The 17,380-nt window shown below is 42.1% G+C and overlaps 1 protein-coding gene across 1 annotated transcript in view; it reads right to left on the reverse strand.

Annotated features, from left to right (window-relative positions):
- The window catches only part of LOC138656929 (cytochrome P450 3A24-like), a 60,754-nt gene that overhangs the window by 26,799 nt on the left and 16,575 nt on the right, over nt 1–17,380 (reverse strand). Inside the window, exons 6-9 of the mRNA XM_069744281.1 lie at nt 8,733–8,821; nt 7,980–8,128; nt 1,854–1,981; nt 1,483–1,564 (exon numbers count right to left, since the gene is read on the reverse strand). Of these exons, the coding sequence (XP_069600382.1) occupies nt 1,483–1,564; nt 1,854–1,981; nt 7,980–8,128; nt 8,733–8,821 (448 nt within the window). The remainder of the gene's footprint in view (nt 1–1,482; nt 1,565–1,853; nt 1,982–7,979; nt 8,129–8,732; nt 8,822–17,380) is intronic.

Consider the following 17,380-nt stretch of genomic DNA (forward strand, 5'->3'; position numbering starts at 1 on the left):
CAAAAATGTACATTTGCTGACCTATGCACTAAGTTGAGGACACCTAGATAGTAGACTAAAGTGAAAGACAGTGGGTTGTATTCACACTGGTCAATAAAAAGACAGAAAAGTAAAAACACACTGGTTAATTGTTAAAGATGTTTTCTACACACTCATTATCATAATGCAAAACCAAGAAGGAAAAGTCGTGGAATTATGGAAATCACATGGTCAATAGACATGTTAATGATATGCAAATGATGAAAGAAATGGAAATGGAAACAACATTTTTAAAACATCGTAATTTGTTTATTTTCTAATGTGAGCACTGCGTGTAGACATACAGTCACTTACACGTCTTGGTTGTTAGCAATGAGGTTACTATTGATAGTCTGAGACATGTTCTGACATGCTATATATTAATACAGTTAATTTAGTGAAAAAATGTACAATTGGTGGAGAAAAGTAGAACTTGACGGACCTAGGTCATTTTTCAACCTATGTAATTATTTAACTGATACTGAATTAATTTGAGCAAATTATCAAGATCTGCTGCTGGCAGCTCCCTTTGCAGTTACTGACTAATGATGTACTTGTTGTGTTCAATTAGATACAAGTCCAGAGATGCTCAAACCATGGAAGTCAAAAGATGCTGCAGCACATTTGCCTACAGCAGCACAAGCAACATGTGACCTGGCGTTGTCATGTTCAAAAATGGCTCCTGGGACACTTTGGTGAAATGGACATATCATTGGTTCAACACCAAATCAATATACTGCCGAGCTGCAAGTGTTCCTGGAATGAAGACTAGATGGGTCTGTCTGCCCATTCCATACATACATACATTCTGCCACTGCACACCATAATTTTAGGAGTGGAACCAAGATGGTGTTCCATCATGAAGAACACTTTATGACCTTGCCAACATGAATTCCAGACCATTTTATGGCTATCATTGCTTACAAGAAAAAATTGTGACTCCTTGCTCAAGAGGATAGAATCTATTCCAGCCTTCAGTGCTGTCTTTTTCTGCATCATGATTGCCTTTTAGAGGTCAATGAAACATATATAGCTGGACTTCTTGCTCGTAATCCAATATGTCATATTTTGCTCACGTCACTGTGAGCAGCCTGTGTGGCCTAAATGTGTCACCACTACCAGCAGCGTGTCCGAACTTATTTTCTATACATCTTGGATGGCATTGGTCGGCAATAGCAAAAAAGAGCTGCCAGCCACAAATCTTGATGATTTGTGTGTCCAAGTGCATTCAGTGGGGCAGACCAAACCTCACAAAACCATTAATAACCTTGCTGACAGCAGCCAAGACATGTAAGAGTGAGAATTTCTGCATGTGGTGCTCATACACGATTCTGAGTAAATCAAGATGTTTTGAAAATAGTTTCCATTATTTTTATCATTAACATGTATTTCAAACCTGTTATTTCCATAATTCTTGGTGTTTTGTGTGGAGGAGTGCATATTACAGAAAATCAATCTTCATACCTTTATAACCATGATCTGACTCTCCTGTACTGTTGTCTTTAGATTGAGCATCTACCATGAGTTGTAGGAAATCTACTCGATCCTGAAATACCAGATAAAAGATCAGAGCAAGCAAAGTTCCAAAATACGATATTTGGAATCTTTTGCATTCCACTATAGTACTATATCTCAGACAATTTAGTGACTACTTTTATGACTTGACATATTACAGTATGATATATTATCTCCTGCCTTTCTCTTAATATGGATATTTCAAAATCAGTGTGAGCTCAAAACGGAAAAACATCAAATTTTGATTACTCAAATATGGTGGCTGGGGTTGCAAGAGAATCTCTTCACATATTTCCCAGTTGAGCTAAACATTCACTTACTGTGTGAACTCCTTTCTGCCTGCTTTTCTTAATGCTTGTTATAGCATCTTGAAAAAAGTCAAGGACGCTCTTCGAAAGAAAACAAAAATTCAGTTTCTTCAAAAGAGGAATCAGGAACGGAAACAGAACTGTAAGAAAAAAAGCAGAACCTGCATCATTCAGTCATCACAGTGGATTTCATTGTCCATATTTTTAGGAGCTATGGGCCTTTTCTGACTTATTTGGGGACATAGAGATGATGGATGCATTTGATGTTGAGGTCTACATTGGGACCTTGGAGTAGAACTCCATGGTTGTGACATGGCTGATCAGAAAGTAGTGCCATGTCAGATGCCGTCTGTAATTAAATGTTTGTGGCATGTATTAACCCCTTCCCGAAATGCGCCATATATATACTGCTCTGCGGGAGCTGCATTCCCGCAAAGTGAAGTATTTATACTACGCCGGTATTTCCGGTCACCGTGCGATACAGATGGCTGCTGTCTCTAATAGTATGCCATCTCTTCAATTCTGACAAGCCAATCACAGCGATGTCACAATAAAGTTACAAAAAAAATACTTGTAACATGCTGTGATTGGTGCTGATGAATATGCGCATATTCATCACTGTAATGAGCGGTACCATGTGACCGCTCACACAGGACCTGCTGCCGGCGCTGAGAGCATACATCGCAGGAGCTGGGTGAGTATTTCTTGGCAAGCGGGCGGGCGCACAGGGGATGGGAGGCGGGAGGTGACCCACAAACTTTATTTTTAACACAAAAAAAACACCTTGATTTTTCATTCCTTCTCTCCAGCGAACGCTGCTGTAGCATTTTTCTTTTGAAAAAGAATTGTTAACGCCAGGTAACATCTTAGCTAATGCATTAGGGGAGCATACATCACAGTGTTAGTGACATCCATTTTTCTTTCATAAAAAAAGAATAGTTATTGCTGAGTAAATTTATAGCTAGTGCAGTAGGGGAGCGCACGTCGCAGTGATGTTCATTTTTCTTTTGAAAAAAAAAAAAGAATAGTTAGCTCCGAGTAACTTCATGGGTAGAGCATTAGTGTAGTGAACATCACTGTTATTTTTTTTCATACAAACTTTTTTTTCTTAAAATCTACAGATTTTTCATTTTTTTTCCTTCTAAATGTTTTTTTCTAAATTGTTCCCTTTTACTTTTTTCTCTCTACTTTTCAGAATAAATAGTACCCTTTACACAAGCCCCACACAATACATGTGTAAAAGCACCACTTACACACACATTCCCATTGTTTTAAGTATAAAATAAAAATGGCCCATTCTTCAAAAAGAAGCTACACACCAGATGGTGCATATGCTTTGCTTCCCTCCAACACGGATTCAGGCAGAGAGGAAGATCCCACATTCCTCTATTTTTGACCCTCCTCTTCCTCATCTAGTTGAGGCGCCCTAGGACTCAGGCAACCCATTCAGTATTCAATCTGTTATTCTGGATTTCATGGACAGCCCAGGAAACCAATTTGATGTTACAGGCCTCACTGAAATTTTTTCTCAGCAAGGAAATAATACATTTTATGGTGGCCTAGACAAATTTGTATGCTCATCAATTTTTCACCCAAAATCCCACATTATCATACGCCAGATGGACTTCTGTAAATTCAGCAGAAATTATAACATTTTAAGAGATTGTGCTGCATATGGGCATAGTCAGAAAACCAGAGATTCAGCATTATTTGAGTACCGATATACTCTACTGCACACCGGTAATCTGTATGGCCATGAAGCAATCCAAAAATATTTACATTATAGTGATAATGCACAGTGTGCTCACGAGACGATCCACTTTGATGGTCTATATAAAATTCAGCCAGTAGTTGAACAGTTCAGCAGAAAATTTGCTGAGGCATACAACCCCCAAAGGTACATCTGTATAGATGAATCTCTCATTTCAAAGGGAGGCTGAAATTCTGACAACACCTGTCCAGTAAGAGGGCCAGGTATGAAATTAAACTGTACAAGCTGTGCGAGAGTACCTGATGGTACACCCTCAGATTTAGGGTCTACAAAGGGTAGGACACCCAGATTGACCCCCCTGAATACCCACCCTATCCTGGGAGTAAGATGGAAAATTGTGTGGGAATTGCTGCACCCACTGCTGGATAAGTGTTATCACTTCTATATTGATAACTTTTACACCAGCATCCCACTCTCCAAGACCCTCTCTCTCAGAGGTACAGTTGTGAGTGAAAAAATCAGAGAGGCCTCACTAAGCCGCTAATTGAGCAACTGCTGAGAAAGGGCGACAGCAGAAACCAATGCAAGTATAAAGGCAAGAGGGATGTCCTAATATTGACCACCATACACCGTGACAACAGCACGTTTGTCACTGTCCGAGGTACCACAACACAAGTCCCAAAGCCAGATTGTGTCCTGGATTTATACTAAGTACTTGGAGGTGTAGATCTCTCAGATCAGGTCCTCAAACCATACAGTGCTATGAGAAAAGCTAAAGTATGGTACAAAAAAATTTACGTGCACATAGTGGAGATGGTAATGTATAGTGATTTTGTGCAGTTTTGATCTGCAAGCAATACCGGGACCTTCCTTCAGTTTCAGGAGGTAGTCATCATGACCCTAATGTTTGGCTGTCAGGAAGGTGATGGTCCCAGTACTTCTGAAACTGATGATGACCGAATCGTACCAGGTCAACATTTTCCAAGATGTTGGGGTCCATTTTCTCCTTCTACTCTTGTAGAAATAAAAAAAAATTGGGTCTAAAGTAAAATTTTGGATAAAAATGTTCATTTTTTCCTTCCACATTCCATTAATTCCTCTGAAGCACCTGAATTGTTAATAAACTTCTTGAATGTGGTTTTGAGCACCTTGAGGGGTGAGAATAATGTCACTTTTGGTATTTTCTGTCATATAGACCCATCAAAGTCACTTCAAATGTGATGGGTTCACTAAAAAATTAGTTTTGTAAATTTAGTTTGAAAACTGAGAAATAGCTGGTCAACTTTTACCCTTCTAACTTCCTAACAAAAAAAAAAATTAGGTTTCAAAACTTGCGCTGATGTAAAGTAGACATGTGGGAAATGCTTCTTATTACCGTATCTACTCGAGTATAAGCCGACCCAAGTATAAGCCGAGACCCCTAATTTTGCCACAACATCTGGGAAAACTTAATGACTCGAGTATAAGCCTAGGGTGGAAAATGCAGCAGCTACTGTTAAATTTAAAAAATAAAAATAAATACCAATAAAAGTAAAATCAATTGAGACATCAGTAGGTTAAGTGTTTTTGAATATCCATATTGAATCAGGAGTCCCATATAATGCTCTGTTATGAACAGGTAATTCAGAACCACAATGGACAATGAAGTTCAGAGCACACAAAGTGACCTGACAATTACCAAAAACATAGGACGAGCTCTGAGACGTGGAAACTCTGCTGACCGCAATCCCTAATCCTATCACACCACACTAGAGGTAGCCGTGGATTGCGCCTAACGCTCCCTATGCAACTCGGCACAGCCTGAGAAACTAACTAGCCCTGAAGATAGAAAAATAAGCCTACCTTGCCTCAGAGAAATTCCCCAAAGGAAAAGGCAGCCCCCCACATATAATGACTGTGAGTAAAGATGAAAATACAAACACAGAGATGAAATAGATTTAGCAAAGTGAGGCCCGACTTACTGAATAGACCGAGGATAGGAAAGATAGCTTTGCGGTCAACACAAAAACCTACAAACAACCACGCAGAGGGGCAAAAAGACCCTCCGCACCGACTAACGGTACGGAGGTGCTCCCTCTGCGTCTCAGAGCTTCCAGCAAGCAAGAAAAACCAATATAGCAAGCTGGACAGAAAAAATAGCAAACAAAAAATCATACATCGCAGGAGCTGGGTGAGTATTTCTTGGCAAGCGGGCGGGCGCACAGGGGATGGGAGGCGGGAGGTGACCCACAAACTTTATTTTTAACACAAAAAAAAACACCTTGATTTTTCGTTCCTTCTCTCCAGCGAACGCTGCTGTAGCATTTTTCTTTTGAAAAAGAATTGTTAACGCCAGGTAACATCTTAGCTAATGCATTAGGGGAGCATACATCACAGTGTTAGTGACATCCATTTTTCTTTCATAAAAAAAGAATAGTTATTGCTGAGTAAATTTATAGCTAGTGCAGTAGGGGAGCGCACGTCGCAGTGATGTTCATTTTTCTTTTGAAAAAAAAAAAAAGAATAGTTAGCTCCGAGTAACTTCATGGGTAGAGCATTAGTGTACTGAACATCACTGTTATTTTTTTTCATACAAACTTTTTTTTCTTAAAATCTACAGAATAGACCGAGGATAGGAAAGATAGCTTTGCGGTCAACACAAAAACCTACAAACAACCACGCAGAGGGGGCAAAAAGACCCTCCGCACCGACTAACGGTACGGAGGTGCTCCCTTTGCGTCTCAGAGCTTCCAGCAAGCAAGAAAAACCAATATAGCAAGCTGGACAGAAAAAATAGCAAACAAAAAATAACACAAGCAAAACTTAGCTTATGCAGGATAGACAGGCCACAGGAACGATCTAGGAGGAAGCAAGACCAATACAAGAACATTGACTGGAGGCCAGGATCAAAGCACTAGGTGGAGTTAAATAGAGCAGCACCTAACGACCTAACCTCACACCTGAGGAAGGAAGCCTGGTATCCATCCACAGACAGCTGTTGCTTGGCATAGGTGGCTTTCCTTCATAGGATGCTGCCCTTCCCGTGGTTGTTCCTTCCCGGGGAAAGGCCTGGCTATTCACTGCTTGCGTCGAGAAACACGTGATGGTGTCTCCGCAGCTTCTTTACATGCATCTGCATATTTCCCATAAGGGATGGGGGCAGTGTTCTGGAATCACTGCGTTGAGAAACACGTGATGGTGTCTCCGCGGTGTTGGATGTTTTGGTCTCCCCGAGGCCAATCATCTGTGCCTTTATAGCCTTTTTACTAGGCACTGCTCCTAATAGCCAGATTCCTACTCCACACTGATGAGGGGCAAAAACCCCGAAACAGCTGTCTGTGGATGGATACCATGCTTGGCATAGGTGGCTTTCCTTCATAGGATGCTGCCCTTCCCGTGGTTGTTCCTTCCCGGGGAAAGGCCTGGCTATTCACTGCTTGCGTCAAGAAACACGTGATGGTGTCTCCGCAGCTTCTTTACATGCATCTGCATATTTCCCATAAGGGATGGGGGCAGTGTTCTGGAATCACTGCGTTGAGAAACACGTGATGGTGTCTCCGCGGTGTTGGATGTTTTGGTCTCCCCGAGGCCAATCATCTGTGCCTTTATAGCCTTTTTACTAGGCACTGCTCCTAATAGCCAGATTCCTACTCCACACTGATGAGGGGCAAAAACCCCGAAACAGCTGTCTGTGGATGGATACCATGCTTGGCATAGGTGGCTTTCCTTCATAGGATGCTGCCCTTCCCGTGGTTGTTCCTTCCCGGGGAAAGGCCTGGCTATTCACTGCTTGCGTCGAGAAACACGTGATGGTGTCTCCGCAGCTTCTTTACATGCATCAAACTATTGACTCATGCTCAGTCTGTGATGTATTAGTATACTCAAGTCTTTTTTACGTGCTGTTGCTTAGCCCTATTTCTCCAATTTTGTATCTGCATGGTTCATTTTTCATGCTCAGATGTGGGACTTTGCATTTCTCATTTTTACAAAAACCATTCCATTAGCTGCTGCCCACAGTTCCAGTCTGTTTAGATGTTTTTGAATTCTCTCTCTCTCTTCTCGATTATTAGATATCCCTCCTAGTTTTGTGTCATCAGCAAATTTAATCAGTTTACCTTCAATTCCTTCATCTAAATCATTGATAAAGATGATGAACAACACTGATGCCAGGACAGAGCCCTGTGGTACCCCACTTGAGACATTCTTCCAACTGGATGTGCAGTCATTTATGGCCACACTTTGGCTCCAATCATTAAGCCAGTTATGAATTCACCTAACAGTTGCCTTGTCAATTCCATACTTAGTCATTTTTTGAATTAGGATGGTATGACATACTTTGTCAAATGCTTTGCTGAAGTCAAGATATACTATATCTACAGCATTTCCCTGATCCACACAGTCAGTGATTCCGTCATAGCAGGATCTTAATAGATCTTACTAGTACTTACCTGTTATTAAGAACAAAGGGTTAAGAAAGGAGAAGGTGAAAAGTTTTCTTCCATTGGTCACAAATGGATCATTTGGATTGTTCAATGAATCCACATTCACACTGAATGATGTGCTCAGGACAATGTCCATGCTGTAGCTTCCAAAGATGCTGAAATGACAAAATGGCAAAATAGCAGTCTGAGCTTAATAAACCCAAGACCCCCATGTATCAACTTAATATCCATGCTTCCACTAACAGTTTTTCATCTACTCTAGTGGAAAATGCAAGATAAGAATCAAAAATACGGCCGAGTCTCGCAGATTAGAAACAAGCTCTGGCACCAGCACTCCAGAGCGGAGCGTGCGGCTCCATGTATTACTGTGCGGCCGCACGCTCCGCTCCGGAGTGCCGGTGCCAGAGCTTGTTTTTAACCTGCGAGACTCGGCCGTATCTCGCTGTGTGTGATCCCGGCCTAAGAAGACAATGACCATTTTGACCTCCCTAGACAGCTTTTCACAGGTTTCTAGTGCACACGATCATTTTGTGAATCAAATTTTTTGAGTATCCAGATATATTTATAGGCAAAAATAAATCTGGTATTTTTGACGATGGTGCATTTCTTGTCTGAATTAATATGTGGCATATGGTCCTAGCTAGGCAGCCAAACTAGAAGGAATGTTTTCCATGTAGCTTATATACAGGAATCTGTCCTGAAGATATGGTAACAGCTGTGCTGCAGCTCATATACATTGTAATAAAACTATGTACTTACTCCTTCATATTTAAAGATTCTTTGTTAGCAATTTTCTTATGAATATTCTTTACTAAAAGTTCTCCGTATTCCTTGATTATCGGAAACATCTGTAAGGATGATGAGAGAATATTAGGTATACATAGGGTATGTTGAAAAATTAATAATTCCCATCCCACATAGGAATTAAAAAACAAAAAAATGACAATGCTCAATCCTTAGCATATTGCACTATTTTTTCTGGCTTTTTTTAATTGAATTTTTACAGGCTTCCAACAGAGATGTGAACACAGTCTAGATTTTTTACACTTTATTTTTATCAGTGTAACTTTTTGGGCTCTATATTGGCTCTAAGGGGTAAAGTCTGTCTTTGTGGAGAATGAGAAGTCGGCGTAAGGAGACTTATAGACTATGCAATGCCCCTCTGGTAATATAAATACGCAAATAGCATCTTTAGATTAGAAGATGTCTAGAATTCTAGTTCTACCTATTGGATGTAGTAATCTTGTTGTGCTCTTAACTCAGTCATTCATTTGTAAACCAGCCTGATGAAGGAGTTTCTGTGCTCTAGAATCCAGCAAATATAATTTTCTGGTTAGGCAAAAAAGGTGTCAGTCCTAGAATACTTTTGTTCTTTTTAGGCATAAATGTATTTATATATATTAATATATATTATATTATATTATATTGATTATATTAATTATAAAAGTCAATAACTACCCTTTAACCAGCCTTGCCACATGACTTAGGGTTAGAGGCCAAACCAGAATCTATATTTGCAGATACATGTTTAGGGATGTTTGCCCATCATCAGTACCAAGCAGGTGGTCTGTTTTTATTGGCTGAGAGGACTCGGACATTGGCTTCAAGGTGTAATGTCTCTCCTTGTGGGGAGATCCAATTCTCTGAAGAGGTTATTTGCATATTTAAATTCATGGCATTGCATGGCCTATTAGTCTCCCTACACCAACTTGTCATGCTCCACAAGGACAAACTTATTACATTAGATCACTTGTCAGAGGCTTCTCACCCAGCTATATATCAGACTCCTTGCTTTGCACTGATGAGTGACAAACATCACAAAATACATGTCTGCAAATGCAGTGTCTCATGAGGCTACTTATTCTAGGTCATTTGGCAAGGCTTGTTAACCCCTTCCCGACCTTTGACGCCACGTAGGCGTCATGAAAGTCGGTGCCAATCCGACCCATGACGCCTATGAGGCGTCATGGAAAGATCGCGTCCCTGCAGGCCGGGTGAAAGGGTTAACTCCCATTTCACCCGATCTGCAGGGACAGGGGGAGTGGTAGTTTAGCCCAGGGGGGGTGGCTTCACCCCCTCGTGGCTACGATCGCTCTGATTGGCTGTTGAAAGTGAAACTGCCAATCAGAGCGATTTGTAATATTTCACCTATTATAACTGGTGAAATATTACAATCCAGCCATGGCCGATGCTGAAATATCATCGGCCATGGCTGGAAATACTAATGTGCCCCCACCCCACCCCACCGATCGCCCCCCCAGCCCCCCGATCTGGCCGGTACACTGCTCCGGCTCCCCTCCGTCCAGTGCTCCGCTCCCCCCCGTCCAGTGCTCCGCTCCCCCCCGTGCTCTTGTCCGCTCCCCCAGTGCTCCAATCACCCCCCCGTGCTCCAATCACCCCCCCTGCACTCTGATCCACCCCCCCGGTGCTCCGTTCCACCCCCCCGTGCTCCGTTCCAGCCCCCCCGTGCTCCATTCCAGCCCCCCCGTGCTCCGTTCCACCCCTCCCGCGCTCCGATTCCCCCCCCCGTGCTCCGATCCCCCCCCCCCCCGTGGTCCCCCCCACCCCATCATACTTACCGATCCAGCCGGGGTCCCGTCCGTCTTCTCCCTGGGCGCCGCCATCTTCCAAAATGGCGGGCGCATGCGCAGTGCGCCCGCCGAATCTGCCGGCCGGCAGATTCGTTCCAAAGTGCATTTTGATCACTGAGATATAATCTATCTCAGTGATCAAAATAAAAAAAATAATAAATGACCCCCCCCTTTGTCACCCCCATAGGTAGGGACAATAAAAAAATAAAGAAATTTTTTTTTACCACTAATGTTAGAATAGGGTTAGGGGTAGGGTTAGGGGTAGGGTTAGGGCTAGGGTTAGGGCTAGGGGTAGGGTTAGGGGTAGGGTTAGGGCTAGGGTTAGGGCTAGGGGTAGGGTTAGGGTTTCGGTATGTGCACACGTATTCTTGTCCTCTGCGGATTTTTCCACTGCGGATTTGATAAATCCGCAGTGCTAAACCGTTGCGGATTTATGGCGGATTTACCGCGTTTTTTTCTGCGCATTTCACTGCGGTTTTACAACTGCGATTTTCTATTGGAGCAGTTGTAAAACCGCTGCGGAATCCGCAGAAAGAAGTGACATGCTGCGGAATGTAAACCGCTGCGTTTCCATGCAGTTTTTCCGCAGCATGTGTACAGCGATTTTTGTTTTCCATAGGTTTGCATTGAACTGTAAACTCATGGGAAACTGCTGCGGATCCGCAGCGTTTTCCGCAGCGTGTGCACATACCTTTAGAATTAGGCTATGTGCACACGGTGCGGATTTGGCTGCGGATTCGCAGCAGTGTTCCATCAGGTTTACAGTACCATGTAAACATATGAAAAACCAAATCCGCTGTGCCCATGGTGCGGAAAATACAGCGCGGAAACGCTGCGTTGTATTTTCCGCAGCATGTCAATTCTTTGTGCGGATTCCGCAGCGTTTTACACCTGTTCCTCAATAGGAATCCGCAGGTGAAATCCGCACAAAAAACACTGGAAATCCGCGGAAAATCCGCAGGTAAAACGCAGTGCCTTTTACCCGCGGATTTTTCAAAAATGGTGCGGAAATATCTCACACGAATCCGCAACGTGGGCACATAGCCTTAGGGTTAGGGTTGGAATTAGGGTTGTGGTTAGGGTTGTGATTAGGGTTATGGCTACAGTTGGGATTAGGGTTAGGGGTGTGTTGGGGTTAGTGTTGGAGGTAGAATTGAGGGGTTACCACTGTTTAGGCACATCAGGGGTCTCCAAACGCAACATGGCGCCACCATTGATTCCAGCCAATCTCGTATTCAAAAAGTCAAATGGTGCTCCCTCACTTCCGAGCCCTGAAGTGTGCCCAAACAGTGGTTTACCCCCACATATGGGATACCAGCATACTCAGGACAAACTGCGCAACAATTACTGGGGTCCAATTTCTCCTGTTACCCTTGTGAATCTAAAAAAATGCTTGCTAAAACATAATTTTTGAGGAAAGAAAAATGATTTTTTATTTTCACGGCTCTGCGTTGTAAACGTCTGTGAAGCACTTGGGGGTTCAAAGTGCTCACCACATATCTAGATAAGTTCCTTGGGGGGTCTAGTTTCTAAAATGGGGTCACTTGTGGGGGTTTCTACTGTTTAGGCACACCAGGGGCTCTGCAAACGCAACGTGACACCCATAGACCATTCCATCAAAGTCTGCATTTCAAAAGTCACTACTTCCCTTCTGAGCCCCGACGTGTGCCCAAACAGTGGTTTACCCCCACTCATGGGGTATCAGCGTACTCAGGAGAAACTGGACAACAACGTTTGGGGTCCAATTTCTCCTGTAACCCTTGGGAAAATAAAAAATTCTGGGCTAAATAATTATTTTTGAGGAAAGAAAACGTATTTATTATTTTCACGGCTCTGCATTATAAACTTCTATGAAGCGCTTGGGGGTTCAAAGTGCTCACCACACATCTAGATAAGTTCCTTTCAGGGTCTAGTTTCCAAAATGGGGTCACTTGTGGGGGGTTTCTACTGTTAAGCCACATCAGGGGCTCTGCAAACGCAACGTGACGCCCACAGAGCATTCCATCAAAGTCTGCATTTCAAAACATCACTACTTCACTTCCGAGCCTCGGCATGTGCCAAAACAGTGGTTTACCCCCACATATGGGGTATCAGCGTACTCAGGAGAAACTGGACAACAACTTTTGGGGTCAAATTTCTCCTGTTACTCTTGGGAAAATAATAAATTGCAGGCTAAAAGATCATTTTTGAGAAAATAATTTTTTTTTTTTATTTTCATGGCTCTGCGTTATAAACTTCTGTGAAGCACTTGGGGGTTCAAAGTCCTCACCACACATCTAGATTAGTTCCTTTGGGGGTCTAGTTTCCAAAATGGTGTCATTTCTGGGGGATCTCCAATGTTTAGGCACACAGGGGCTCTCCAAACGTGACATGGTGTCCGCTAATGATTGGAGCTAATTTTCCATTTAAAAAGCCAAATGGCGTGCCATCCCTTCCGAGCCCTGCCGTGCGCCCAAACAGTGGTTTACCCCCACATATGGGGTATCAGCATACTCAGGACAAACTGGACAACAATATTTGGGGTCCAATTTCTCCTATTATCCTTGGCAAAATAGGAAATTGCAGGCTAAAAGATCATTTTTGAGAAAATAATTTTTATTTTTTATTTTCATGGCTCTGCGTTATAAACTTCTGTGAAGCACCTGGGGGTTTAAAGTGCTCAATATGCATCTAGATAAGTTCCTTGGGGGGTCTAGTTTCCAAAATGGGGTCACTTGTGGGGGAGCTCCAATGTTTAGGCACACAGGGGCTCTCCAAATGCGACATGGTGTCCGCTAACAATTGGAGCTAATTTTCCATTCAAAAAGTCAAATGGCGCGCCTTCCCTTCCGAGCCCTGCCGAGTGCCCAAACAGTGGTTTACCCCCACATATGAGGTATCGACGTACTCGGGAGAAATTGCCCAACAAATTTTATGATCCATTTTATCCTACTGCCCATGTGAAAATGAAAAAATTGAGGCGAAAATAATTTTTTTGTGAAAAAAAAGTACTTTTTCATTTTTACAGATCAATTTGTGAAGCACCTGAGGGTTTAAAGTGCTCACTAGGCATCTAAATAAGTTCCTTGGGGGGTCTAGTTTCCAAAATGGGGTCACTTGTGGGGGAGCGCCAATGTTTAGGCACACAGGAGCTATCCAAACGCGACATGGTGTCCGCTAACGATGGAAATAATTTTTCATTCAAAAAGTCAAATGGCTCTCCTTCCCTTCCGAGCCTTACCATGTGCCCAAACAGTGGTTTACCCCCACATGTGAGGTATTGGTGTACTCAGGAGAAATTGCCCAACACATTTTATGATCCATTTTATCCTGTTGCCCATGTGAAAATGAAAAAATTGAGGCTAAAAGAATTTTTTTGTGAAAAAAAAGTACTTTTTCATTTTTACGGATCAATTTGTGAAGCACCTGGGGGTTCAAAGTGCTCACTATGCATCTAGATAAGTTCCTTGGGATGTCTAGTTTCCAAAATGGGGTCACTTGTGGGGGAGCTCCAATTTTTAGGCACACGGGGGCTTTCCAAACGTGACATGATGTCCGCTAAAGAGTGGAGCCAATTTTTGATTCAAAAAGTCAAATGGCGCTCCTTCTATTCCAAGCCCTGCCGTGCGCCCAAACAGTGGTTTACCCCCACATATGAGATATCAGCGTACTCAGGACAAATTGGACAACAACTTTCGTGGTTCAGTTTCTCCTTTTACCATTGGGAAAATAAAAAAATTGTTGCTAAAAGATAATTTTTGTGACTAAAAAGTTAAATGTTCATTTTTTCCTTCCATGTTGCTTCTGCTGCTGTGAAGCACCTGAAGGGTTAATAAACTTCTTGAATGTGGTTTTGAGTACCTTGAGGGGTGCAGTTTTTAGAATGGTGTCACTTTTGGGTATTTTCAGCCATATAGACCCTTCAAACTGACTTCAAATGTGAGGTGGTCCCTAAAAAAAATGGTTTTGTAAATTTCGTTGTAAAAATGACAAATCGCTGGTCAAATTTTAACCCTTATAACTTCCTAACAAAAAAAAATTTTGTTTCCAAAATTGAGCTGATGTAAAGTAAACATGTGGGAAATGTTATTTATTAACTATTTTGTGTCACATATCTCTCTGGTTTAACAGAATAAAAATTCAAAATGTGAAAATTGCAAAATTTTCAAAATTTTCGCCAAATTTCCGTTTTTATCACAAATAAACGCAGAATTTATTGACCTAAATTTACCACTAACATGAAGCCCAATATGTCACGAAAAAACAATCTCAGAACCGCTAGGATCCGTTGAAGCGTTCCTGAGTTATTACCTCATAAAGGGACACTGGTCAGAATTGCAAAAAACGGCAAGGTCTTTAAGGTCAAAATAGGCTGGGTCATGAAGGGGTTAAAGGGTACAAAATGACTTTTAGGATAACTACATCCATTAAATGGCACTAGAGTTACTGTCCTCTCTGAAGAAAGAAGGCTCTTTGTACAGGACTATATATGTAATATATATACAGTGGGGCAAAAAAGTATTTAGTCAGTCAGCAATAGTGCAAGTTCCACCACTTAAAAAGATGAGAGGCGTCTGTAATTTACATCATAGGTAGACCTCAACTATGGGAGACAAACTGAGAAAAAAAAATCCAGAAAATCACATTGTCTGTTTTTTTATCATTTTTTTTGCATATTATGGTGGAAAATAAGTATTTGGTCAGAAACAAACAATCAAGATTTCTGTCTCTCACAGACCTGTAACTTCTTCTTTAAGAGTCTCCTCTTTCCTCCACTCATTACCTGTAGTAATGGCACCTGTTTAAACTTGTTATCAGTATAAAAAGACACCTGTGCACACCCTCAAACAGCCTGACTCCAAACTCCACTATGGTGAAGACCAAAGAGCTGTCAAAGGACACCAGAAACAAAATTGTAGCCCTGCACCAGGCTGGGAAGACTGAATCTGCAATAGCCAACCAGCTTGGAGTGAAGAAATCAACAGTGGGAGCAATAATTAGAAAATGGAAGACATACAAGACCACTGATAATCTCCCTCGATCTGGGGCTCCACGCAAAATCCCACCCCGTGGGGTCAGAATGATCACAAGAACGGTGAGCAAAAATCCCAGAACCACGCGGGGGGACCTAGTGAATGAACTGCAGAGAGCTGGGACCAATGTAACAAGGCCTACCATAAGTAACACACTACGCCACCATGGACTCAGATCCTGCAGTGCCAGACGTGTCCCACTGCTTAAGCCAGTACATGTCCGGGCCCATCTGAAGTTTGCTAGAGAGCATTTGGATGATCCAGAGGAGTTTTGGGAGAATGTCCTATGGTCTGATGAAACCAAACTGGAACTGTTTGGTGGAAACACAACTTGTCGTGTTTGGAGGAAAAAGAATACTGAGTTGCATCCATCAAACACCATACCTACTGTAAAGCATGGTGGTGGAAACATCATGCTTTGGGGCTGTTTCTCTGCAAAGGGGCCAGGACGACTGATCCGGGTACATGAAAGAATGAATGGGGCCATGTATCGTGAGATTTTGAGTGCAAACCTCTTTCCATCAGCAAGGGCATTGAAGATGAAACGTGGCTGGGTCTTTCAACATGACAATGATCCAAAGCACACCGCCAGGGCAACGAAGGAGTGGCTTCGTAAGAAGCATTTCAAGGTCCTGGAGTGTCCTAGCCAGTCTCCAGATCTCAACCCTATAGAAAACCTTTGGAGGGAGCTGAAAGTCCGTGTTGCCAAGCGACAAGCCAAAAACATCACTGCTCTAGAGGAGATCTGCATGGAGGAATGGGCCAACATACCAACAACAGTGTGTGGCAACCTTGTGAAGACTTACAGAAAACGTTTGACCTCTGTCATTGCCAACAAAGGATATATTACAAAGTATTGAGATGAAATTTTGTTTCTGACCAAATACTTATTTTCCACCATAATATGCAAATAAAATGTTAAAAAAACAGACAATGTGATTTTCTGGATTTTTTTTTCTCAGTTTGTCTCCCATAGTTGAGGTCTACCTATGATGTAAATTACAGACGCCTCTCATCTTTTTAAGTGGTGGAACTTGCACTATTGCTGACTGACTAAATACTTTTTTGCCCCACTGTATATAGATATATATGCATATGTAAGAGCAGGCAGTAGAGATTGGCAATAAATTTGATGTATGTAAGGAAATGGGTAGGAGAACTCTATGTTTTCAAGCATGTCAGTGAAACTGTGGTTCATACAGTTGGTACAGAAAGTATTTAGACCCCTTTAAATTTTTTACTCTTTGTTTCATTGCAACCATTTGGTAAATTAAAAAAAAGTTCATTTTTTCTCATTAATGTAGACTCTGCACTCCATCTTAACTTGAAAAAAAAAACAGAAATGTAGACATTTTTGCAAATTTAATAAAAAAGTAAAACTGAAATATCACACGGTCATAAGTATTCGAACGCTTTGCTCAGACACTCATATTTAAGTCACATGCTGTCCATTTCCTTGTGATCCTCCTTGAGATGGTTCTACTCCTTCATTGGAGTCCAGCTGTGTTTAAACTGATAGGACTTGATTTGGAAAGGCACACACCTCTCTATATAAGACCTCACAGCTCACAGTGCATGTCAGACTGAATGAGAATCATGAGGTCAAAGGAACTGGCCAAGGAGCTCAGAGACAGAATTGTAGCAAGGCACAGATCTGGCCAAGGATACATCAGATTTTTTGCAGTACTCAAGGTTCCTAAGAGCACAGTGGCAGAGTGGCCCGACAGAAGCCTCTCCTCAGTGCAAGACATATGAAAGCCCACATACAGTTTGCTTAAAAACATATGAAGGTCTCCCAGACTAT

Source organism: Ranitomeya imitator, chromosome 1 (assembly GCF_032444005.1).
Source record: "Ranitomeya imitator isolate aRanImi1 chromosome 1, aRanImi1.pri, whole genome shotgun sequence".
In the NCBI taxonomy this organism is placed as follows: Eukaryota; Metazoa; Chordata; class Amphibia; order Anura; family Dendrobatidae; genus Ranitomeya; species Ranitomeya imitator.